The following is a 27035-nucleotide window of genomic DNA, read 5'->3' on the forward strand; positions in this document are numbered from 1 at the left end:
TTCGAATTTTACTTCCAAAAAAATTTATTACAATGTCAACATTTTTTGGAATTTTTTTTAATGTCAATTTTTCGTGCGAAATAGTTATTAGAGTACTAGGATTGAGTGAAAAAATGTGAGTCTGTGCAAAAAAAAATCTTTTCGAAAATGAAGCCAGTGTAGACGCAAAATATTCGAACATAAAATGCTAGAAGTTTCAAAGAGCTCGAATAGTATTTGAAGCACTAGCTACAATCATTTCACTTATAAATGAAGTTCTCTTAATTTTTTATAAAAAGGCATTGAGTTCTATATAAACCACTTAAATATATTTTCAGCAAATAATTGTATAAACTTAGAATAAAGCTTAAAATAATTTTTTTATGATTTAATTATCTCAACTTTACATTAGTTTTAAATTTTTTAACAATTAAAGTAGCTCGTCTTGAATTGTATCTATTTAAACGTTTTTGCTGATACTAAAGTAAAACTGAGTAGTGATTTGTAAATACATTTAGTATAAAGATTTTGATCTTGCGATTTTATTTTGTTTAGTTTTGGGTGGTTTGCAAATTGAGTATGAAAATCTGACAAATTTAAAATATTTAACAATATTAACAATATTGCAGATACATTTAATTTTTAAAAATTATTCCTTACATACAAAAACCCAAAAAAAAGTTAAATACTAAATTAAAATTTTCTAATTCCAATTTAGAAATAAAATATTCATAATTTTAGAGTTTAAAATCAGTCATATATTTTTAATAACTCATTTTTTTTAAATTTTTGTTTTATATAAAGCAAATAATAAGTAATTTCGAAATAAAATATTTTTAAATTCAAAATTGAAAATCAATTATCAATTTTAAATTAAAAATTATAAATTTTAAATAAATTTTATTTAATAATTTTTATTTAATAACTTTTATTTGTAAATAAATGATGCAAACGCACCCAAAATTCTTTTATAAATCTAGATTTTTGAAATACGGAATTATTATTTCAATTTTAATTAAAAGAATTTTAAGCTGTATTCAAAAGTTAGCAGTTTAAAGATCCGAAAAATTTTAATTATCTATAGCTGTATATATAGTTAAATTCTATACTTCTCGTTACATATTTCTCCTTCATTTAAATATGTATGATATATCATGTATATGTGTATATGTGTAAATGTATGTGTTTGTGTGTTGTATTTTATATTAATACTCAATTGGATATGGGTCTCGTCTCTTTCTTGAGTATTTCAAACCCAAATTATCGCTTATTTCATCGATAACATCAAGCGCATAATCCAATTGTTCTTTGGTGTGTGCAGCCGACAAACAATAACGTATGCGTCCTTCCATAATAGGTGTAGCAGGGAATCCAACTCCTACTACAGCAATATGTCGGGTAGTTAGAGTACGTACGACAGCACTATATATCAAAAATAATGCAATGTTAATATTAATTATATAGAATAACCAAAATCTATTTCTTACCCGATTTTGGAAAACAAATATACTAACATCGGCACCACAGGCGAATCTTCATGACCATATGTGATTACGCCCATTTGTGCCAAACGCCTACGGAAGTAACGTGTGTTGCGCGCTAATTGATTGATTTTTCTTCTTCCAATATCTGTTCCATCAAGTCCCATTATAATACGCATAGAAGTGTAAATCTGTTGAGCTATTGGCGGTGACATTGTACTAGCATAACAATGTGCATGACTGTTGGCGCGCAAGAAATCAACAAGTTTCTAATAAAATTGTAAAAAATATTATTTTTTAAATGAATTATAAGAATATAAATGAATGATTATTTACTTTTGATCCAGCAATGTAACCACCAGCACTACCAAAGCTTTTTGTAAATGTACCCATCAAAATATCAACATCATGTGGATCTATTCCAAAATAATCTACAGCACCTCCACCATTTGGACCCATCGCACCAATACTGTGTGCCTCATCTAAATACAAATAAGCTTTGTATTTCTTTTTGAGTGCTATAATTTCCGGAAGACGAACAATAGAACCTTCCATACTGAAGACACCTTCGACTATGATTAAAATTTTTTTCCAAGGTTTACCACCATTTTTAGGATTACCATTCACAACGTTATGCCTTAAAACACGTTCCAAATCGCGCATATTATTATGTTTAAATACTTTTGTAGTAGCGCCAGAAAGACGTATACCCAATATTATTGAGGCATGATTTTTTTCATCACTAACCACAAGACAACCTGGGGTTAGTAATGATGGCAAATTAAGTGCATTCGTAGCAAAACCCATGCCAAAAACAATAGCATCTTCGACACCCAAATAACGTGCGGTCAGCTTTTCTAAATCATTATGAAGCTGTGTTGTTCCTAATTCAACACGCGAACTAGCTAATGACAAGCCATCCTCTCGTGCAGTTTTTTCTGAATTATCAGCACAAGCCCCAGTAGCTGCGGCAAAGCCCAGATAGTTATATGAACCTAAATTAAGGCAGCGTGTTTCTGTACCAGTGAATTCAAAACTCCAACCGTAATCGTGTGTTACACGATCCTTTAATGTCAATTCTGCACCCGGCACACTGCATATAGGTCGATTCCAGCAATCTCGCACTCGCCTGTACACATAGCGTGAGTAAAAACTCTCGAAAGCATCGTACAGTGTAACATAACCATCTCGATGTTCTTCTTTTGCCACTTTTGGTACAAATAATAATTGATTTATATAGCCTAGTATCATAAGTAAATAAAAACCTAAATATGTAAGACAGGCTGTGTGTAGTGGCACCTCTTCGAAAGAGGTTTTTTGAATGTGTTCCTGAGCAGGAGGTAAAATTCTATCAGCTGCTGATGGTTTGAACTCATTTGAAGTTTTGCTACCGTTGCTACCGTTGATTTTGTGATTTTGATATAATCCATTTCCAATCGAATTCTAAAAATATCGAATAGAAAAATATATTGGTAAAGGTTTTAATATATTAAGTATACTATATATATACAATAACAAATATTATAAGGATATGATTAAGATTTGCGACTATCTCGCTTTGTGACGAATTTCGTTAAAATCGACTGTTCTGAGTAGGGTTAGCACAATATCTAACAGTATCAATAATTATTGTCAGGGATACTTAATAAATGAGTACTCATATTAGTACTTTAGAAATATCCCTATAAACTTTTACTAATGAGTAACAGTAAATACTGATCTTATGTCGTATTTAAAAGTACAAAAGTACTCATGAATACAAGTCAGTATCGATACTTTCAAAGTACTCATATGAGTATTTATGTCAATAATATTGAAACTGTTAGATATCATGCTATCCCTACTCTAAAAAGTAATATTAGAAAAGTTATAAATATATTTTAATATATATATGTATATATATACTATATGTTTATTTTTAAATCCTAATCATATTTTCAATAGAAGTTGTGTGAACTTAAGATACTTGTATTTCGAAACCAAGTACTTTTCTTAAGATACTAAGTAAACATATGAAGAAAGCAACGAGTATCGAAATATAATTCTATATAATTAATTCTATATAATATAAATATACGTATTGTCCCTAATTTTGAGCGTCTTTTCCTACTGGCCCATATATCAACATAGTACTATTATTGTTATATTGGCCTTTAAAATTTTATATGTTTACTTGAAAAGTACCAACAAAACATCAAATAGCGTGCCTAATTATTATTAATCGTCGCTTGTGTAATCATTGCAAAAATTTAATCTTTTATCGTTACCATATATGCCGTGACTATTTGTTACTTGTATAATCAATGTAATAATGAATATTAAAATTCGATATCTTGACATTTAAACTATAGCAGTTTATAGCGTAGCGAGAAAAAATTACTAAAATTGTTGACTTTATTAAAGTCTGTGGGGTCTTAAAACTCAGTTGGCACCTGAGTTGGCACCATGGATTTTTTTTACTTTTTTAGAAAAATACATAAGACGTTTTAAAAACATAAAACCCAATATTCGAGTAAACATTTTGACAAAAGATATAACACACCCACTCTGCCTGATTTTAGACCATTACTGACCACGAAATATTTATGAGGAAGTTTAACCAATCCATATAATAGAATATTAAAAAATATATTGAAACCACAACTATTGAAACCCAGTAGTATTTTAAATAGAATTTCATGTCTTGAAATAATTTTTAATTTATTATTATTGTTAGGGGATGTGACACTGTAACCATCAGGTCTATTGTGCCCCCTACTGAGTTTAGAGTAGGTCTCAAAGCCCTGTTGCGTCAATAAAAAGTAGTGTAGGACCTACTTTACAGAGTTTTATTGCTTCTTTCGTAAGTATATACATTCTCAGGAGCCTATTCCATATGTGTATCAGCGCACGGCATTCTAACAGCACATATGTGGCTGACTCCTCATTCTCTTTACAGAATCTACAGTTTGCATCCCTATGTATACCAAATAATTTTTGATTTATTATATATGAATTTTTAAATAACAATATTGTTATTATTAAGTCAGTGAAGTTAGCAATGCGATCTAGAAATCTAATTCCCTTAATGGATTTAGAGTATTTTTCTTAGTGAGACTTTCACAAAAAATTATTGAACTAAACGAGTCATTCCCTTCGTTTATGCATATTTTGATTACGACAGACTCTCAAAGCATATGCTTTGAGGTTACATTTACTTCCGTTCTTAGTCTAGTAAAGTGATTACAAAACCTACAATGCACTTTCAGAAGTTCTATAACGATTCTTAAGTTGTTTTTTTTAATTAGACATAATCCTTTAGGCAGTGTAGGTAGAAAGTCTCTATAAGTGATTTGAATTGTGAAAGTTGTTTTAGTCAATATATAGTTTTGAGTTTCTCCCATCCTTTCTGAATGAGTGATTCAAATAGTAAGAAAGTATAAAATATACCACACATCTCATAGAAAAAAAAGATGGCTACGAGAGCTATAGGCTGAACAACTCTGTTTTAAATCGCTGAATGGATGCAAAAAGAAACTATATTGAACTAAATAAATCGTGCTTACTTAACAAATCTTCTTATTAGTATTATTTATAGAAAGCCCGGTTTGTTTTGGTATGTTTTCAGTGCTTTAGAGACAATTTAGGATTTGAATTATGTCTTCCAATATTGGATGACAATATTATTACTTCATATTCATGACAATTGGTAGACGATGAATAGAGTACAGTTAAACATTATTTGAAGCAAATAATATATATATTGTTGTTTACAAATAAAGTATATAATAAATGCTAGTATATAGAAAGTAAAAGTTATGTAAGACCATTAAATGTTCTTCCAAAATAGTTTCTCGATTGTTAATCTAAACAAGTAAATAGAGCAGATAAGAGGTGAATGGACTGTAATATCATATTAATGTTGAATTTACTTACAAATTACCTGTACTAACCATATTCAATGAATATCGATGTTTTAATACTAAAAAAAAATGACACACTTTTCTCCACTTTTTGTAATAATTATGAGCAAAGTCACTAGCCTCGTTACAAGCCAAGCAAAAAGAAAACACTAATAGCGCGTATCAGAAAATGAAGTCTATAAGTGTGAAGAACTATTAGATTAGGAAGCTCCGATTTCATACGAAGTATAGATAAATGTGCATTTTATTGATTTCTACCACCAACAACAAAAAAAAAACATTAGATAAAATATTATATATCGTAAATAAAAATCAATGTCGAACAAAACGACAAATACATTACTTGTAGCAGTGTAGTCATAAAGTAACTAACATAGTTATAATAAAATAGAGGGAAAAAAATGAGTTTTTAATTGACACCTTCGTTTCTACCCGATATCGTATCTTCCCCAACCCACTTCTTCATCAATCCAACTACAGAAGATATAACACATATGCTCTGTGCTTCGCCAATTTTTTTAAGTACTTCATCGAATACACCTTACACTTATATGCTAAATAGTAGCTAAACACAGTTTAAAAACAAATACTAACTATTAATATAAATTTGAAAGCAATTAATGGAGGGTAAAATTGAAGTGCTAAACGATTGCTATGTAATTACAAAACTGAATATATGAATAAATTTTGAATAGTGCCAATGTAAAGCTGTATTATCGTTCAGTTTAAGTTATTAATTTATTTTGAAAGAAAAAAAATTACACATTTATTGGCGCTTAATATGGAAATCTGTGAATAAACCAATAATTTAATCTAAAAGACCGTATAAATAAAACAAGCTGAGAAAGCTAACACCTACAATTTTTAATGCAAACAGCAAAGCGCGCTAAGAAAATGGATACCACTACTTACTAGCCTTGATATTACGAACAGGGTATTAATAACCGGACGGGGCGGTACGCAGATCTTAAATCAGTCATTGAATAATCACGTAGCTTATGAAGAATACACAAATTAATCAGTGAGATGAGTGGGACTCTGCAGAAACTCCCCAGCTATCAAAGAGTAAAAGTGCCCAGATGCACTAACTCGGAAAAGGCTCAACATTAAATATCAGTATAGCACTATAAAACAAAGCACCACTGTGCTTTCTTTATTTTAACATTTATTTTTTTTTTCAAATATTTTGAACCTCAAGATATGAGGCAAGTCAATAAATTTAAAAAAAAAAAAAAATTAAAACATATAACAACATTTTTTTTTGAATGATTAACTTAAACCCTTTTAACTTGATTCTTTTGATCCAACAATTGTTCACCCTTTTGCCCTTTTGGTAATACGAAAAAGGGAAAATGGATTAACCATACTATAGACACTACTGAGACAAGGCTGCGATGAAAGATTCACTAAAAGTATTGTCATCGGTGTGCCGGTTATACTCACGACGCAGCTTTTACTTTTTAGTTATCTTCTCTAGTGAGCAATAAAATATTGCTAACTACACACATATTGCGATACCTAGACCTTCTATTAAATCTCTATTGACCAATGAAAATTCTTCGATAAACATATTCTTAACTTTTACGAAAATTTCTGGTACTTATATTCTCTAATAGTTTTGAATATTCCTTTAACCCATATCCGCCCAACGTTCGATTAATCGAACAGCAAATTTTACTACTTTTCATGGATTTTTTGTTTATATTAGAAAAACTTTAGAGTTTATATATGTTATTACTTTGAATGTATGAAGCTTTAGCTTTACAAAAATATTTGTGACATCACCCCACACCCCACTCTCCCTTACTAATTAAATTAAAAAAAAAACATTTCGACTAAAAATTCCAAAAAAAAAAATCCTTGGGCGGATATGGGTTAAGTGTACCTAATGAGTTAACTAGAACTTCTACTAAATCTCTCTAAACCAATCGAAGATTTCCTAAAACCAGGGACCATTTTAAAATGTGAAAAATAATAAAAAAATTATTATTTTGTGAGTTTTAAAATAAATAGCAGAGTTTATGAGCTTTTTGTGCGTGGAAAAGTGAAAGGCATATAATAATAATTATTTTTGAAAAGTACAATATATAAAGCAAATTTAATTATTATTTTTTAAGTTTTATTTCCAAACACGTTTGCATATAGAGCTTGTATAATATTAAGAATGAAAATCAACAGAATGATACATATATGTAATACATATGATACATATTTATAATACATATGATACATATATAAAATATATTTATATATTTTTTAATTATTTTTAAAATAATTATTATTTTCGATTTATTTTCTAAAACCCAAATCTGTATTTTAAAAATGATTGCTGTTATTTATACACTTTTGTATGTTCACCCCATAGATCATCTTCAGAACTTATACGACTATTTTGAAACAAAGCAGTCCACTTACAAATCATTGTTCTTGAAGAAACATTCGGGTATGAATTTCAAATCCCTTTAAACTAAATAAATAAAATTATTAGGCTGTTCGAAAAGTAGTTTCGTTTTTTTTTGTGGAAATGAAAAACAGTTTTTGTATAATAAACAAATACTTTATTAAATTATATATTGGCCGTTCTGGTCCAATAGCTTTTGCCATCTATCTGGTAGTAGCATAATTCCACACCTATAAAATTTTTGGTCTTTGCTGGTAAAAAAATAAATACAATTACATCCTCTGTCGGGAAAAAACGAAATTACTTTCCGAACAACCTAATATTAACTATATAAGTAAATTATATATCAAATCGTTCTCACTACTAAAACCTTACACTTAGGTAAACAAAATAATGAATTTAAATAACTATGTTTAGCTATGTTCTAATGAAAGATCAGATATTTATATGGCATTGAAGTTTTAGTTCACTAATTGAGAAATAGATGGCGCGTCGTAAAGAACAATGGCACTATCTAGTATTTGATAAAAATGTTAATGCGAGTGTAAACGTCTGTTATCATTGAGAAATACTTCATATTATAGTGCGATCATAATCGGTTTAAAAAAAAAATTACCTGTGCATATTATAAATAATGTTTTAAAATCTAATAATCTATGTAAGTGTGTACATCGCATGTATGTATATCTGTGAGTAATAATCAATATTCTTGCTCTATTACAAAATAAACATAAAAAATGATTAAATAAAAATTTAATTAACACAAGTTAGACAAAAAATGCTTACTTAATGAGTAATTTTTTAGAGCATGGCGCGATTTTTAGTTAATGCAAGAGATTACATACAAAAGATAAAGGTATTATAAACTCAATTGATAAGTTAAGACAATACGTATATACCGCATTGTAGTATATACACTCGTATATTTGTAATATGAAGATAATATACAATTTTATAATATAATTTCTAAAATTATATGTTTTGAGTCCATATGCCGAAGTAAACAAGGAAATTAATTTACTCAGTCATGTATTGCATAATGCAAACACCCAAACACCCCAGCCGACATTGTCAAATAATCGTTAATATTAGTTTATTTTTTTTTCAAAAAAAAAAAATTATCGGGTGCGTGTTTGGAATTGTTTATTAAATTATAAATAACGCAGTGCATTCGCACGAGCACAAATCCGTGCACGTCAACTTTGGAGGTGTATCTTTGAAGGTAACTAGCCTAAGCTAAACTTTTAAAGCTAAAGTTTCTAGTGAATAACTAGAAATGCGTACAATTGCACTTGAATCAATTAAGAATTGCTCCGCAGCTCCATAGGTCCGCAGTTCGGATATGAGAAGAACTGACGTAGACGACGCTTTCTTGCGGTTGATTGACTGGCACACATTTCGAACCGTTCACTTTATTAGCTCTGCGTTCAATTCTACATTTCCTCATAGTTGAGACTGACTAAATTGAATTGATTTATGAATGTCAGAGTGCATGAATTCCAGTTAATTTTATGTCATCTTTGTTCTTGAATTTATAATTTAAGTTCTTTGATCATAAATGAAACTCTATCCGTAGTACTGAATATTTTCGCTAAAAATACCGATAGTAGAAAATTTTTGAATTAATTAACTTACTTATATTATTGAGAGCTGTTTAAGATATATTATATTCACATAGATACCCGATATCTAGCAGTACAGCAAAAATATTTACAAGAAAAAATATTAGACTTCTTGTGATTAATTCATAGAATTTCATAGAAAATAATAAAATATATTAAAAACATATACATATAAAATATAAAAAAACAATAAATAATAAAAATAAAAATATATAAAAAATAAATATAAAATTTAAAAATAAAAAATTAATTATATAAAAAATAAAAACAAAAAATAAATGCATTGATAATATATAAAAAATAATTATTTAAAGGAAATATAAAAAATAATACAAAACAAATATATTAAAAATAAAATATAAATTTAAAAAATAAATATAAAAACTAAATATGAAAAATAAATATAAAAACTAAATATAAAAAGAAATATAAAAACTAAATACGAAAAATAAATATAAAAAATAAATACAAAAAATAAGTATAAAAAATAATACGAAAAATAAATAGAAAAAATAAATAGAAAACAAATATATGAAAATTAAAAATAAAAAATATAAATATGAAAAATAAATATAAAAAATAAATATAGGAAATATATATAAAAAATAAATATAAAAAAAAATAGAAAACAAATATATAAAAATTAAAAATAAAAAATATAAATATGAAAAATAAATATTAAAAATAAATAATAAACAATAAAAAACTCCTGTAATGAATTTAATAAAATAATTCAATCATACAATCTGTCACACTTAATTGTCATTCCATATTACATTCATATCAATTATAAATTAAACCTATCTATCCACAGGGACTCTAAGTTGTGCAAATCAATTAACTATAGATTCTGCATATTTTTAGATGATATAGACGTCATGACTTGGGTAAAAGTTACAGATTATATGACACCAATCTTAGATTTTTAAACTACAATTCATAATTTTTATCCAACGAAAATAAGCTGGGATTCGAAATTTCTTACAGGTTACACTGCTGTTACCATCTAAATAGATAACTTGAAGCAGAAAGATCAAGAGAACGGGTATCCACTCGTAGAGCTTTCAGGTAAAAAAGTTATAGTGACTTTCTGACAATAGTAACATTTTTCATGTCTAAATATATGCAGTTTAAAAACAAGTCACTACAGTGTTCAACCTATAAACATTACTATCTTTTAAGACAGTCAGGCAATATAATAGCAATTAAATCCAGAATGACCTAATTCTCTACTTTAAAGTCATACCTCATTCAGCAATATATTATTGGCTTCCAGCAGCCCTAAACATCACAAACGGTAATGGTGATGAAGAGATACCACGTAGAGATATCAGTCTTTTAGTAGGTTTACTTACAAGTCACTCTAAACAAGGGAACCATGGTAGAAGATCAGATCTTCCTTTCAATCAAATCTATCGCAGCTGTGGGGAAGACGATGAGAGGTTCCTCTCATCTACTATGTTTTTGCTCAGCTCATGCACGGCTACAACTTAACACTTTAGGAGCCCCCTTTCTTGAGAACCTTGACCTTGATTACAGGATCTGACAATAAATAGCAATTTATGCTTCGCCAAATGTTCTATGTAGTTTTTCGTATATACATTGTGACCGAAAAAGTTCCGGAAATTTTAAATAAAACGCAAAATTCTTAATCTTCATCAATATTTATTTTATCTCCTTCAAAATATGCTCCATTAGAAGCGATACACAAATGCCAACGTTTCTTCCAATCATCAAAACATTTTTTATAGGCGCTTTCCGATATGGCTTTGAGTTCCCTCTGCGAATTCTGTTTTACGTCTTCTATGGATTCAAAACGCGTTCCTCTGAGTGGTAATTTGAGTTTGGGAAACAGGAAAAAGTCACACGGTTCAAGATCAGGTGAATACGGTGGCTGTTCGATGGTATTTATTGAATGTTTGGCCTTAAAATCGTTGATAATGTTGGCTCGGTGCGAGGGAGCATTATCGTCACGAAAAATCCATGAATTATCCTTCCACAATTGAGGCCAAAATCAAACGAGCCATCTCACGACCGATGCCTAGCTCTCGTGCTATCTCTCTAACACTCACATGAGGATTTTGGAACACGATTTCCTTTGCCTTTTCAATGTTTTCGTCGGTGGTAGAGGTCGAAGGTCGTCCAGAACGCGGCATGTCTTCGACGGTCGTACGACCGTCCTGAAAGGCTTTGTACCACTCATAAACTTGAGTTTTCGATAAAACTGATTCCCCATAAGCCTTTTGTAGCATTCGCAACGATTCTGCACACGAAATTTCGTTCGAAACACAAAATTTGATGCAAACTCTTTGTTCAATATTTTTTTCCATTGTTTTTTTCGCAACGCACTACTGAGGTGAACTGGTTTCAACAGCTGCCGTAAACGAACTGTCTGACAGATCGCGCTCATTTTTGGCATAGTAATTGTCCTTAATTGCTGCCAAACTACATAAACTTAAAATATCGAAAAATATACAGCGCGCGAATTTTAAATGAGAATTTCCGAAAACTTTTCGGTCACAATCAAATTTTCGTATAACTTCTCTGTTAAATAAATTTGATTATATTAGTTTTTTTACGATTTGCTCAGTAGAATATTCTCTTCTGTAGCTATTAGAGAAACCGATATTCTCTCCATGGAGTTTAGTGTTTATTGTTTTTTTAAATTTGAGTTGCATTGTTTATCTTTATCTTTCATTTTGGAATTTTAGTTCTGGAATTTACTTTTTTAACCACTTTTTCTGCTTTTATGGTACATAGAGAGATCTGTTAGTTTAGATTTTATTTTATAATAAGAGCATTTAAACTTCTCAAAGTTAAAACAAATTTGCGTTATTATTTTTTATAAACTTATTTTTAAAATAAAAAGCCACTGTCCTATTTATAGCGTAATAGATTGAGGTTAACAGTTTTAAATTTTATATCTTTTTATCTAATTTAAGTACAATTCAATTATACATTATTCTCGTATTTAGCAATTATTGCTGGCAGGTATTTTTTATTAAAAAGCTAATTCAATTCTATATTTAATTGCTGGATAAAGCCGGTCACATACCATATTCGTGTTTAGATATATCAACTTATACTTTATTTATGAAACCAAAACGTTGGGCTTTGGTGTCACTATTAACATTTGCATTTGAATGTTAATATAAATGTTAATGTATACGAGTATCTAGATTATTAGTTTAATGTGCCAACAATTTTATTACATGGAACATCGCAATTATGATATTAAACAATTTTCTCAAACGCCACAATAAAAGTGAATAACTTCCATTTCTATAATAATTTTTTATTATGGTAGTTTTTATTATGTTAGTTATAGTTATATATATTTTAGCTATTAACAAAGATTACAAAAATAGCCTTAATGTACAAAGTTAAATAAGCATTGACAATACTCGAAAAATGTAATTGATTTGGGGAAGTAGTTATTTTTAATTAACAGATAAAAATTCTACTACAAAAATATATTTAAAAAATATATTTACAAAACAAACTTTTAGAAAATAATTGAATTAAATAATTATTTATGATTTCAACAATTTTTGTTATCAAATAAAGTACTTAATTCTATGAGTCACACCGAATTGTTATCAATTTTAAATTTAACAAATAAAATTTAAATTTAATGAAATGAATAAACCTCTATATTATTTACATATACAGTAGACTCTTGATTTAACGAATAAACGAAATAATGAACCCTTCATATTATTAACAATCAAATAATTACATATAACAAAAATGCCAAAAATATTCTCTCTAAATAAAGAATATTGCATATAATATGCATTCGAAATGACGAAAGTCTCTGACATTGTATCTTTTTCGTTTAATCGAAAGTCTACTCTATTTTTATAATTTTTTTTTTATAATAGAAAAATAATGTGGATAATAGGTCTGTTCCACGAGCTACTCGTAGTAAAACTCAAGTAAAACACAAGTAAAGTCTTAACTGAGAGCGTAACACATGAAACAGCTTTGTGTAGTCTGATGAGAACACCAGTGTCACCCAAAACAGCTGATTCACACATTCACACAAACTTTAATTGAAATAAAATGTACGAGTATAGTCTGTGTAGCATTTTCAAATTTCGACAGGGATGTTACGTTCTCTCAGATGCTCTCATTTACTCGCAAATTTGCTGATGGAACACAGTGTTACTCAATGTTACTACGAATAGCTTGTGGAACAGACTTAATATAATACTGTATATATATGTACATATTTATAAAGCATAATGCATTTAAATATAATTCGAACTTAAAGCAGTTCCAAACATTTTAATATTCGTATATGTTGTTCGAAAGTTGTTCGAAAATCTTTGAAGATCATATTCTTTTCAAACATTTATTGATAAATGTATTTAAATATAATTAAACAGAAATGAAAGCACAAATTGGCTATTTGAGTAGTTCGAATATTTTCAAACATTTAAGGTGCCTAAATAATCGAACTCGAATATAATACAGCTACTTCAACAACGTTATTTTCGAACACTTGAAAGCTTAAGTGTAAATCGTTTATTTGTGTGGTCGTCACTATAATTTAATTACAACTACAAATTCGAATTAAATATTTATATAAATAATCAAAAAAAATTATTTCTGATTGTTCAGTTTTATATGAAAACTATGGAATATAGTCGTTAACCGACTTTAATTTTTAATACAAAAATGCAAGGTCCTTTCTCCAATACACTATTTGTTAAATCTCATTCGTAAAAACTTAAAGAGACTAATTTGCATTGAAAAAGATAGATAGATCTAATCTAGCCTATTTTAAATATATATAAAAAATTACTCAATAAATGTCCTGCCTAAGACACAAATACTAGTAAACACTGTGAACATACCCATAGGATTTGAGGAGGATAACATTAATTAACTTCTTATAGTGGATTTAGTGACGTAATTTTTTATTTTCTAAAACAAAAAATAAAAAAGAATATTATGTGTTGATGAAACATTGTTTTTTATTAGAAAAAAAATTCAGTTGAAGCTTGGTTTCTACACCAGGGACATCAACTATTATTGACTGTTATGTTATGACTGTGAACTTATTGTATTATTTAAGCAATATCTGATATATCTTCGTGACAAAGGTTAAAATATCTTATGTATCTTTTCGAAAATTACAACTGATTTACTGGTGAAGTAAGTTATGTTTGAAATTGATTCCATTAATATAGTCCACAAATTTATATATCTGTGCAAAATCAAATATATATATATTTAATATTAATTTAATACTATTTTTATTTATGATAAATTTTATTTAAAAAAAAAAACCCACTGGAATTAAAGGCAGCTCTGCGTTGAAATATATACAAAACGCGCTAAATGATTTAAGAATAAAAAATATTTTGAATTTAAAAGATTCAAACGAATTCTCTACGTCATGGGCGTTCAAGAAGTAGTGCTTGACTATGACGTTTTTCGGTTCGGTTCGGTTCTGGTGTAGCAATTCAAACAATTAACTTATACACAGAAAATAAATTAATTTATATATATTTATAAGTATTATATAGTGTATATATTAAATAAATGAACTCATATACCACAAAATATTTCTCAAAGTCAGAAAAACGTGTTCAGTTTGCGATTAGATAAACGTTCCATACGAGATGATATAAACTTACTTCTACGGAATGCGAATCCAAAAGAAAATGTTAATAATTAAAAGCGATAAGTGAGTGAGTAAATTTATTAGAAATAAGTTTGGAGATACAAAACCTACATGCGGGTACGTGCAGGCATTTATAACTACTAAAATATTAGGTATCAGCAAATTCAAAAAGTTGGCAGTACAGTACAATTTTATTACTTTTTTAAATTTATTAAAAAAATTGTTATTTTAATTTTATTAAATTAACTAAATTTTGATTTATTCAACTAATTAGTTTTTATTTTAATTTTTTTAATTCTTTGAACTTTTTAAACCTCATACTTAAGTTGAAAACATAAAACAAAACAAGAATGAGAAATAAGATAAAAATATGAAAAAAAAATACATTCATTTAATTTAAATTTTTAATGAAAGTATGAAATAATTATAAAAAAAATAATAAAAACTTTTATTTAAAAAAAAAATTATTTTATTAAAAATAAAAACAGTAAAAAGTGAAAGTCAAATTTACTCTAGCTTAGCTTTACCAAAACTTACGTATAAGTTTTTCTTATTAGTAAATGTAACTGTATCTGAAAAGTTCATTTCATATCTACCTATTCCATAAAGAAGTAAAAAGTACATTTTAAATTTTGCGAACGCAAGAAGATTCCATACAGAGCTATTGTAAACTCTTTAACAGGTTTCAGAATAAAATTAAAAAGTTATATAGTATAATAATCTGATCTACAGGCAGATAATCAGACTAGCACTACTCTATGGTTGTGCCACGTATAGCAAAGCTGCCAACCCTACTATCCAGAAGCTGCAAGTTGCTCAAAATCAGGCACTCCGAAGACTCTTCAAAGTGCCTTGGTACATCTGCACAAATGACATGCTAAAAGACCTTAGAATAGACCCGCTCAAAAACCCGCACTATCTATCTCTATCTCAGACCCGCTCTATCCTATCTCAGAATAATCTCTAGTCGCACGGGGCATTACGCAGATCTTAGATCAGTCATCAAATAATCACGAAGCTTTTGAAGAATACATAAATTAGTTAGAGAATAGGGTGGGATTCAGCTGAAACCCCCAGCTATCAAAGAGTAAAAATGTCCAGATGCACGAACTCGAATAAGACTCAACATGAACATCACTAATATACATAAAATCAGAACCGAACGGATAAACAATTTTCCGGAAAGAAGTAACTCCGAAACCATTGTATGCGACTAAGTAAAAATAATTTAAAAATTATTACTTGAATCCTGACAAGACATTGTAGGTTAAAATACGAACTTACAAAACTGCAACTTGTAGATTTTATTTGCGAAAAGAATGAGGCCTTAAAAGACGTGTTGATAGCTTACCCGGCACCGATGCATAAACGAAAGGTACATCTATGTAGATAATAAAATCCTCATCTCGGATAAGGAATCAGTATTGTAAATTTAATACTACAATTTATAGAAGATGTTGGACTTAGAGAAATCCATGTATGGAGTACAATAGATACCTACGTTTCGGTACAAATCTTCAAACATAATAATAATAATAATAATATTGTTATACCATAAAATAAGGTAAATAAACCATTCAGTTTCATTGCAGTTATATGCAAATCTGTCTGAAAAAAACGCTTACGCATCAGAGCTTAGTGGAGAGCGCCGAAACTCGAAAATATATTGTTAAATTATTTTAAATATTATTAGTATTATTAGAAGAAACAATGGTATACAGTGGCCCAAAAAAAACATATAATGCTTTCCTTGCAAAAAGTTTCCTAAGCTAACACAGATAGACTATTAACAAACTTAACAAAAAAATGTTGGTACAAAATCCATGGCATTCCATCATATCTAAATTGATCTCTTTAACTTCTGACCTGGACAATATCTCTGCGTCAAACCGTTACCCAAAATCGGTTGTTATGAACAATTGAGTCAACAAAGTCAAGTAAGTATTTATAAAACAAGGTCTATAGTACTCTATCTGAAGAAAGTCTTTTCAGGTAACCTAAATATATAACATAATCTTAACTTATTGACAAACTTAATGATATCAACTGATTCAATATCATAGTCTTTATTCGGCGAATGTTTCACTCTGAATTTCAGAGAATCTGCAGATGTCGGGGTTTATTTGTTATATTTTGGAACATTGATACTAAAAAGAAGCGAGATGTCGAGTTACGAACTAGTGAAAAATCTGACCTCAGATTTCTTTAAGACTTTAAAATCAATCAAACCTACTAACAGCTAACTAGTTGTAAAAATATACTAAAACATGTAATATTTTCATTATAATAATTAATATTGCAACTTTTTTCAATTCGGAAAAACGACAGCTGGAAACAACCCTATTAATGAACTCAGGGAATTAAAAAAAATTGCAATAAAATAATTATCAACAATATACAAGCTCTACAAGTCCATTCTTCTACTACTTCTTTACAATAACACCTGGTTTCTTTCACAGAACTGGGGTGGTTTTCATGAATGTGCCAACTCTTCTATACAAAAAACAGTTAATTACAGCGAAATGTCAGTATATACTATACAAAATTGAATTGTATTTTACTTAATAGTGGCGAAACAGTCGGTAAGAAGAAGAAAAGGTAAATGTTATCTATATGGATGCAGTCAAATTGACGGCTAAGGCAAACAATACGTGAGTAAATCTTCCTTAACATAAACTGAGAAACCGGTTTTTGTATTAATATAATTAAAATCAATTCTCGCCAAAAAAAAAGCTATTATATCAGTAATATACAGTAATATATTGCTATTCACAACTCCTCGCAAATATAAGTCTATACCGTTCCCATCGATATGTCTCATTATGAAAGACGTAAAACCCTATGAGCCGTCATAAAATATCACTTCATAAGTTTTTATCATATATAAAAATATGTTAAAAAATATGACAAAAAATATGATAATAAATATAATAAAAAAATTTTAAAATTCCACTTCAGTCACTCTTTTCGAGAGCGGCAACGGTCTATACGTCCCCGCTTGGCTACATCCATAGTAATTTACTAGGACTTTATTTAAAAGTTGTTTTGAAAAATATGGAAACAAACAAAATCTTTTATCCCTCTTAATTTTATTGACATATTCTCTTAAGCATTTCATTTCGACTGGCGTTATACGATTTAAGTCTTGTACTCTTACGGATCAGCTGTTTTTAAAAATTTCAAGTATTATCTTGTGAACGATAATCTGTGACAACATCAACACACAAATTAGATGGCGAAAATATTCCTGATAGGGCGATACACTAAGAAAACCTAATAACGAAATCAGTCACGCTACTCTGGAATGGAACCTGCAGGGCAGCAGAAGACGTAGCAGACCCACGAAAAACGCATTATCTTTAAAGAACCTAGCTGTAGAGATTTTATATAAACGACATATGCTCCTGATAGAAGACGGTCAATAAATAATAACAATAAAAATTAATAATACAGTTTTATCATATTAAACAATAATTCATTTTAATTAGTTATGAATAAATGAATGTCTAAATCTGGTCCTACGATTCATTTTATAGAAGTGGGCCTTGAACCCTTCATGATTCGTAGCTTGCTATGTGCCCACTTATAAGTTAAGCACTTTCTCGTTATCAGCAGTCCATTAATAATTTTTGCATACCAATAAACTTATCTTCTACCCCATAAAATCATTATCATTTAAATTTTAAGTTATATTGATCATCGTGACTGTACAATATTTCTGATTCATAAATGTTACCATAAACCATTCTTAACGAAATACGTTATTCATAATCTTTTTATATAAATATATATATTTTTATAGAGATATATATATATTTTTATATAGATATATATTTTTTTATATAGATATATATATTTTTATATAAATATATATATTTTTATATAGATATATATTTTTTTATATAGCTATTTATATTTTTATATAGATATATATATATATTTATATAGATATATATTTTTTTATATAAATATATATATTTTTATATAGATATATATATTTTATATAAGATATATAATTTTATATATAAATATATATTTTTATATAGATATATATATTTTTATATAGATATATATTTTTTATATAGATATATATATTTTTATATAGATATATATTTTTTATATAGATATATATATTTTTATATAGATTATATTTCATGATAATTACAGTTAAAAATTTTAATTGAATTTATTATGAATGAGAAACTTACAAAAAAAAAAATGCTTAAGAGATTTAACCAAAATCAAAGGGTGAATATTGAAATAGTCCCAGTTGTAATTGAATCTACCGACCAGAACCATACAATACAGGAAAGAGAGATAAAATGATACAGATTATAACAATATAAAACTAGTATGTTTCTAATAAAGTATTTTTATTAAACTTGCATAATTAAAAAACCATCAATACTTTTGAAAGCAGATCAAAAAATTATAATTCATTCTATTTATTTATGGATCTAGGTGTGTTATTTACTTCACAAATTGGCACTTGCAGTCTCAAAAAAAAAAATTATTTACGCATAATTATATATAAGAATATACGCTCTATAGGTCGCTCATCCTGCCTGTGCTTCTGTATAGCGCAGAAGCATGGACGTTATCACAGAATGATGAAGCAGCACTGGGAGTGTTCGAAAGAAAAATTCTTCGTAAAATCTTTGGTCCTCTACGAGTTGGCGACGACTACCGCATACGAATGAACCTCGAGCTTTATCACGACATTAATATAATTCAGCAACATGGCTTGGTCATGTCGAGAGAATGGATGAAGATGCTTCAGCGAAAAAGGTGTTTGAAGCAGTAGTTAGTGCAAGAAGACATAGAGGTAGACCGTGTCTCCCGTGGAGTGATCAAGTTGAGGGAGCACTAACTAGACTTGATGTACGGGACTGGAGAAGGCGCGCACGCAGCAGCGGCGCCTGGGGAAACATGCTTCGTCAGGTTGAAACTCGATAACGGGTTGTTATGACCAAATAAGTAAGTTTATATAAGAATATAAGAAATAATTTCAAGACTACTGATGAAGGGTATTTGGCATTACTCGAAACAGCTGTATGTTCGGGAAAAAATTCAATTATTTAAAATAATATAAAAAAAATTTTTGTTGTGGCAGTTCACTACTTTTCGAAACCTCTCTTAATAATTTAATAAATCTGCAATTTTTTCTTTTCTCTGTTTTCGCATCTGTACCTCTCCTCTCTGTAGTTTAAATTGTTAGTTAACAGTCTCGAGAGTTTACCCTCAGATTCGACGGTTAGTCTATAATTTCGGCGATATTATTTAATAATAAATTCTTCAAGAAGATTAATTTTCTAATCATCTATTACAATCATGGGAATTGATTAGAATTTCGAAAACAAGAAATATAAATAGTACGGAAACAATAAAAAATTAATCAGCCCAAATTATTAATGCTTTATTATTCTAAACCTCCAAACTATGTGTGGAATTTTATTATTATTTTTTTTTGCATAATATATATAATATATACACATTGGAATTTTATAGTAGAAAAGAAAAACAATTTAATAATATTAAAAAAATTAAAATATAAAACAAAATATAGTTTAAACTCGTGACTAATTATTTTGGTTTGTTGGTAGCGCATATATTGCAGTTTTTTGATAAATCCCCTAACCCCCATAGGGCATGGGAACATGACTCATGCCGTGTAATTTTGGAAAAATTTTTAGATAACAATGACAACATGTTACTCAATGCTTTGGCACTTATCACGCCACAAATTCACACTGATAAGACAATTTTTTAGTAACTTACTCAAGGTACTTGCTTACAAATCCATTTAAAGGCAAATTTTGATGTGTGCCAACATCGAAAAGTGGGTTTGAATATATTGTATAACTAAAATTGCAATCGATAACAAAATAAAAACAAAACTTTTACTTCAACTAAACAAACAGAATATGTACTGAAATTTTAAATTGAGATATATGATTTCCAAATCGTCAAATATATGACGTCAAACTATGAAGAGGGGCTTGTTAAGTGAGCTTTAAATATGTGTTCAGTGGACTTTTAAACTTGAAATGTATGTTCAAGTGCTCGACTCTTTGAGATTTTGTTAAAAATTAAATTATTTCTATTCACAGAACAGTGTTTTTATTCCTTATTTAGGAATTACAAAACATATAACTAAAAATTACAAAACATTGTTAAGAACTAACTGTAGAAACTATGATTATTTTATAACATGTAAAATAAAATTGTTCGAGTTAAGAAATCTAGAAACATGTTTCTAGAATGATAAAACTTTCTTAAAACTTTTACTTCAATAGATCAATAAAGCCAGCCATCCAAAGGACAGACAAGAAACTAAGGGTCTTATATGCCCTTATAAATTTCAACTACTTACATGTTTCAAACACTTATCTAACAACCTGTCTAGAACACTTAACCAGTACTTCAACTATTCGACTAACCTAAAAAAATATCTAAATTTAAAGATCTTAAAAATTTATCCACTCTTACACTTCCCAAACATTTTATTCAAAAATTCAATCAGTCACAAAAAGACGCTTCTCACTAAGAGCCTAAAAAGAGATCCACTATAATTTTTTTTCTTTAGCTTTCTCATTCTCTTTTAATATTACCATTATAGTAAGATAGTCACTATCATAATCAACTTATCTTATAAATTTAACACAATCATAGATTCAAGTGTCAGAACATCTCGCAAGATCACACGGATCACTTAGACCCCGAAAGGGAATTTATTTGGATTATTTGGATTTATTAATTCAATATTAGTATGACACTTTCACTTTAAAGGAATAGTCACTATTATGATCAACTTATCATATAAATTAAACAAAATGATAGATTCAAGTGTCAAAACATTGCAAGAACACGCGGATCACATTGGCCAGGGAATCATTTTTTTTGGATTAATTAATTAATTGCAGTGTGAAACTACCATTATAGAGAAATAGTCACTATTATTATCAACGAAATGATATATATAACTACCGGGACGCAAGTCAGGCTCTAAAAGCAGATCGATTATAATTTATTTTTTTGGATTTCTTAATCAATTTTGTGGAACAATACTATTGTTGCGATATAGTCACTATTATTATCAAGAAAGTGACATTATAAAGCAAAGAGATGAAACTTGATTTTTTTAATGAGAGAAACAGCAACTGTTTTATAAATTCATAGGACAATCCAACCAGAAATATTTATAAGAAACAATATTGAAACTTGGCACTGCTTAAAGCAATCTATCGGCCTATGTTCTATAAGGTATTTTATAGCAATATCTTTACTTTCACTGATAATCAAGCTGTAATTAAAAACTCACAAGTGGAGAAATGGGATGAAGAATTTCAGTGCACTCTAATTGATAGCGAATAGATAGTTTGCCCCCAGTAGAGGCTTCTATAGAAACTATCAAGATAAAAAATTGAAGAAAATGATTTTACATATATTATGTGACTGTCCGATTCAGTATTTATTTTGAGGAACTGACAGCACTACACACGGTACTTAAAAAAACTTATAAGAACCATTTTTTTTTAATACAAAAGGACGATATAGCATTGTCGCTATTGGGAATGGTGAGTGGTGCTTGATAATTTGATTAGGCAAGAGGTTCCGGGACTTAATTCCAGGTACTTTTGGAAACTCATAACTTATTTCAGTTGATACAATACATGAATAAGGAATATAAGGCAAAGTACCAAATCTCGCAAATGTATCAGATGAGTACCATCAGAAATGTATCAGATGAGTTAGTGAGTTCGAAATTCCACTCTTGGCAAACAAGTGTTCGCAAAGACAAAAGTAGAATCCGAACTCTAACAATAATAAAACATTAGACTTCTATGTAAAGGCAATACGTCAATACAATTATCACAACTCTTTATCTCACGGTATTCTTAATATCAGTCAATATCGATTGAAGAGAAGTTTTAAATTCTACATAAGAGTTTCCCATACAAGGCACTAGGTCTAAACGATAAGTTTCTCTAACAGCTTTATATATATATTTGTTTTAATAACTCATTTCTTTTAACTTTTGGTTAAACTTTTTAACCAAAACTTTTTATTCAGTATATGGTTTGGACCTTGCCATTAAGAGTGAAATATAACATCATAGAGCTAATGAATGCTCGTTTTCACCTCATGGAGTATGTGGATTGCCTGCATAAACAAAATCTTTAGCGTTAACCAAAAGAAAAAAAATCCAATATTTACAAATCGGCTAATTTTGGCAGCCTATTCACATCACTTGAGGCCCAATGCTCCACTAGGAGAGTAGGACAACAGTAAGTAAGCAATTCACACCACTTATATTTGAAAATAAAAAGCGTTGACAAAATCCTGTTGAAAGGACATACCTTTCACATATCTATATCTAAATTAACGTCAAAAAAAGCTATTGTAACTATAGAGATTACAATTGAAACATTTTTAACACTGAAGAAAATTCTTAAAAAAAAAAAAGAAACAACTAGACACTCTATTTACAAGATTAAGACATTCCACTATTATAGTTTATGGACTAATGAGCCTGGCGGACATTCTAAAAGCTGATCTTCAAAAAATAATTTGCTTTATCAACCACGAAGGTTAAATGTAAAACCAATACTTTTATCACCGGGTTTGTAGTGACAAAACGGCGTTTATGGACTACTTGGACGGAAGAGGGACCAAAGAAAATTCAATGAAAAATATAAAATTCAATAGTGTCTTTACATGTTGTGAGATTGTTAAACAATGCAATGCCATCTCGATGTCTTGAATGATAGTTCTGTTTAAAATTAACAATCTGTTTAAACAAATGCTGCAAAAGTGCTGCTAAACTTAAGTTTTTGTACTATTAACAGTTCAAATACCGATCAAAACCAATCACAAAGACGAAAACAAGTTTCATTTCACAAGAGCAGCGCTAAAAAAACAGTAAAAGTGCTCACTTACAAAACCAAACATGGATTAAACAACATTAAACCGGATTAAATAGCACCAAAACCGTTCAAAAGTGCACTAAAAGCTCAAATAGTATAAAATTCACCGAAAATGTACAAAACTACACTAAAAGCATATAAATCAGACAAAACTGCACTAAAAGCGTACAAAAGTGCATCAAAAACGTACAAAACGCTTCAAAAGCAAACAAAACAGCACTAAAAGCAACAAAAGTGCACCGAAAGTGTACAAAACTGCACTAAAAGCAACAAAAGTACACCAAAAGTGTACAAATCTGCACTAAAAGCAACAAAAATGCACCGAAAGTGTACAAAAATGTACTCTAACAGTACAAAATGCTTTAAAATAGAACAAAATTAGGCAAAAGTACACGAACAGCATATAAAATGCACCGAAACCTTAAAAAACTACACAAAAAGACTAGAAAACTGCACTAAAAGCATACAAAACCACACTAACATCGTATAAAATGCTCCAAAACTGCACTAAAAGCAACAAAAGTGCAGCGAAAGCGCACAAAACTGCACTAAAAACGAAAGATAATATGAAGAAATGTCGGATTATGCTTTAAAATTCTTAAAGAAAACCTCTAAACAAATATTTTTAAAAATAATAAAAAGATCTAAAATTATGAATGATTATGATTATTTATTATAAATGTTAATAAATAAAATTTAAAATAATTAAGCGAATATGACATTAAGTGGCAATTTTATTATTTTTCTTTAACAAAACGTTTAAAAGTTCTATTAACCCAATTACATCTTCACTTTGGCCTCACCAAAAAAAAAGTTGAAAAAAGCCGCGGGCACACTTGGGTCATTAAAAATCAATATTTTGAAGCAGAAATTGAGTAATTGAATAATTGAGAAATTGCATGTTATGCATTTGACGTAATTCCCAAACAAAAAAAAAAACAAAAGTGGAAGGAAGTTGCTGTGGTGACGAGGCATGGATACGAACATAAAAGACCAAGTCACTTGCAAATGAAAATAAACAGACATTATTTTTTATTTATTTCAATATAAAATTGCACATAACTTGATAAAATAGAGAAAAAACAGTGCTTCTGTTATTAAACAAAAATCACAAAAAAAAAAATCAAAAAAGCTAAGGAACTGCAACTGAATTTTTTTATTTTTTTTTTTGTGTGTTTATCCTTGACATAAACAGCGAAAATCACAAGAAAAGAACACACAAAAACACGCGCAATTCCCAAAACGTCAGTTACTTCCAACCAAAAAGAAAAAAAAAAAATGGAAGGCGGCAAAAACACACAGCAAAAAATCATAGCAAAAACAGTGCTGCACAAATTACGATATTCGATCAACAATTATTTTTTTATTGCACGTCAATTCTATGACAATTTTTTTTAAAATTGCAAAGAAAAAAAATTTCATTTGAATTTTTATTTGAAAAACAAAACACAAAAAGAAAATACAACATTAATAAGCAGCACGCGTACGATTTTTGCAGGGGTGTGACACACACATTTTTTCGGATTTATGCACTTCCAGTGAGTAGCGCATTACACACGCGTTCGCTTCCAGCCAGTAGATTAGTCTCTTTTATGGCTTCCCTTCCTATTGTATTTATTTTGTGCTGGAGAAGCAAGCAGCGGCGGAGGCCACGAAAATGAAGTAATTTCAATTGAAATCAATCAGGCCACCCATTTTTTGAATTCTTGAGTTTTTTTTTTTGTTGCTTTTTTTTTGAATCTTGAATTTTGATCGTTTGACCGTTTGACACACTCATTTTGTTTATTATTTATTATTTGTCATTTTGATTTTATGATTTTTTGCAGTTATTTTTAAATTTTGATCTTTTTTTGTGTTTTGTGTTCTTGGAGGCGATGTTGACACAAGAAATATTTTGCTTTTTTTTACACACTTTTTTTCAGATTTGATTTGAATTTTGCTTTTGACTTTTGCTTGCTTTTCTTTTCTATTTTTTCTTTACCTTGAATCCGTTTGTAGTCACTGCAGCAGCAGCCTTGAGTCCGTTTTTTCTTGTGCGAATTTCCGTGTAAGCCGGCGATGAGAATTTCTTTTGGTTTTGCAAATCGTGTGCACTTGCAGCGTTGTGCATGTGTTTGTTGTTGTAACTTTGCGAATCGGCGCTTATATAGTTTTCACTTGATTGGTTATTGCTTATTGTGTTGTTGACACTTGAGCGGCAATTCTCGCCGCCCTGCTCGGTGTGCTCGAAGCACTTTGCTTGGTGATTTTCATTTGTGCCGTCAACACTACCGTCAAGACTACCCATTTTAACTCGCTACTCGATGAACACTGCTGCTGCTTAACAACTGGCATTATTGTGTTATTTTTTTCAAATTTTATCTTATTTAAATTTTCTTTATTTACCAAAAAGAGAAATTTTTATATCAGCTAATTTAGCATTTGAACGAGTGAGATGACAGCATATGCCTGCTTTTTAAAACTTCTACTATTCACCACTAGAGTTGACGGTATATCGTAGACTTAAACCAGATTGGAAATATACAAAGCACAAATATCAATTTTGACTACACATGCAAAAATATTGTCAAAAAAAAGAAAAGACATTTTAAACTTTATAAACAAACGTTTGGAAGACGAATTGGTTATGGAATGGTCAGTGTACAACCATCTAGCGATGGTGGAATGATTTAAAAGCTATATATCCGTAATCATGCATTCGTAAACAATGTAAGATTTTCATCCAATTGCGAATGGGACATTCAAAGCTTTTTCATGAACATTTTTTGAGTGGCGATCAGCCATCAAACTATCCATTCTGCAATTGCACACCATCATATTCTTAACGATTGCCTTTCTTTTAATTCTATTCGTAGTAATATCTTACCTACCAGGCTATTAAAAACAAATACTGTTGAAAATATACTTTTGATGTATGGTATAAATATATTAAAGCCTGTAACCTAATATATAAAATTTAATTAATAATATCCGAGCTCAAGGCCCTGGCAGCTAGCGCTCGTTTTTCTTATCTTAGTTATAAGATTTTATATTTTGTAATTAATTATAATAAATAAATAATATAAATTTATATAAATGTTATTTATAT

The 27035-nt window shown here is 29.1% G+C and overlaps 1 protein-coding gene across 1 annotated transcript; it reads right to left on the reverse strand.

Moving 5' to 3' along the window:
- Nucleotides 1-994: 994 nt before the first annotated feature.
- On the reverse strand, nucleotides 995-26301 carry LOC119689426 (serine palmitoyltransferase 2). The gene is made up of 4 exons (XM_038104256.1): nucleotides 25929-26301; nucleotides 1797-2903; nucleotides 1467-1729; nucleotides 995-1401 (listed from the first exon to the last, which is right to left on the reverse strand). The coding sequence occupies exons 1-4, from the start codon at nucleotides 26232-26234 to the stop codon at nucleotides 1185-1187; spliced, it is 1893 nt and encodes a 630-aa protein (XP_037960184.1). The 5' UTR covers nucleotides 26235-26301; the 3' UTR covers nucleotides 995-1184.
- Between the last annotated feature and the right edge of the window lie 734 nt (nucleotides 26302-27035).

Source organism: Teleopsis dalmanni, chromosome X (genome assembly GCF_002237135.1).
Source record: "Teleopsis dalmanni isolate 2A chromosome X, ASM223713v2, whole genome shotgun sequence".
NCBI classification, from domain to species: Eukaryota; Metazoa; Arthropoda; class Insecta; order Diptera; family Diopsidae; genus Teleopsis; species Teleopsis dalmanni.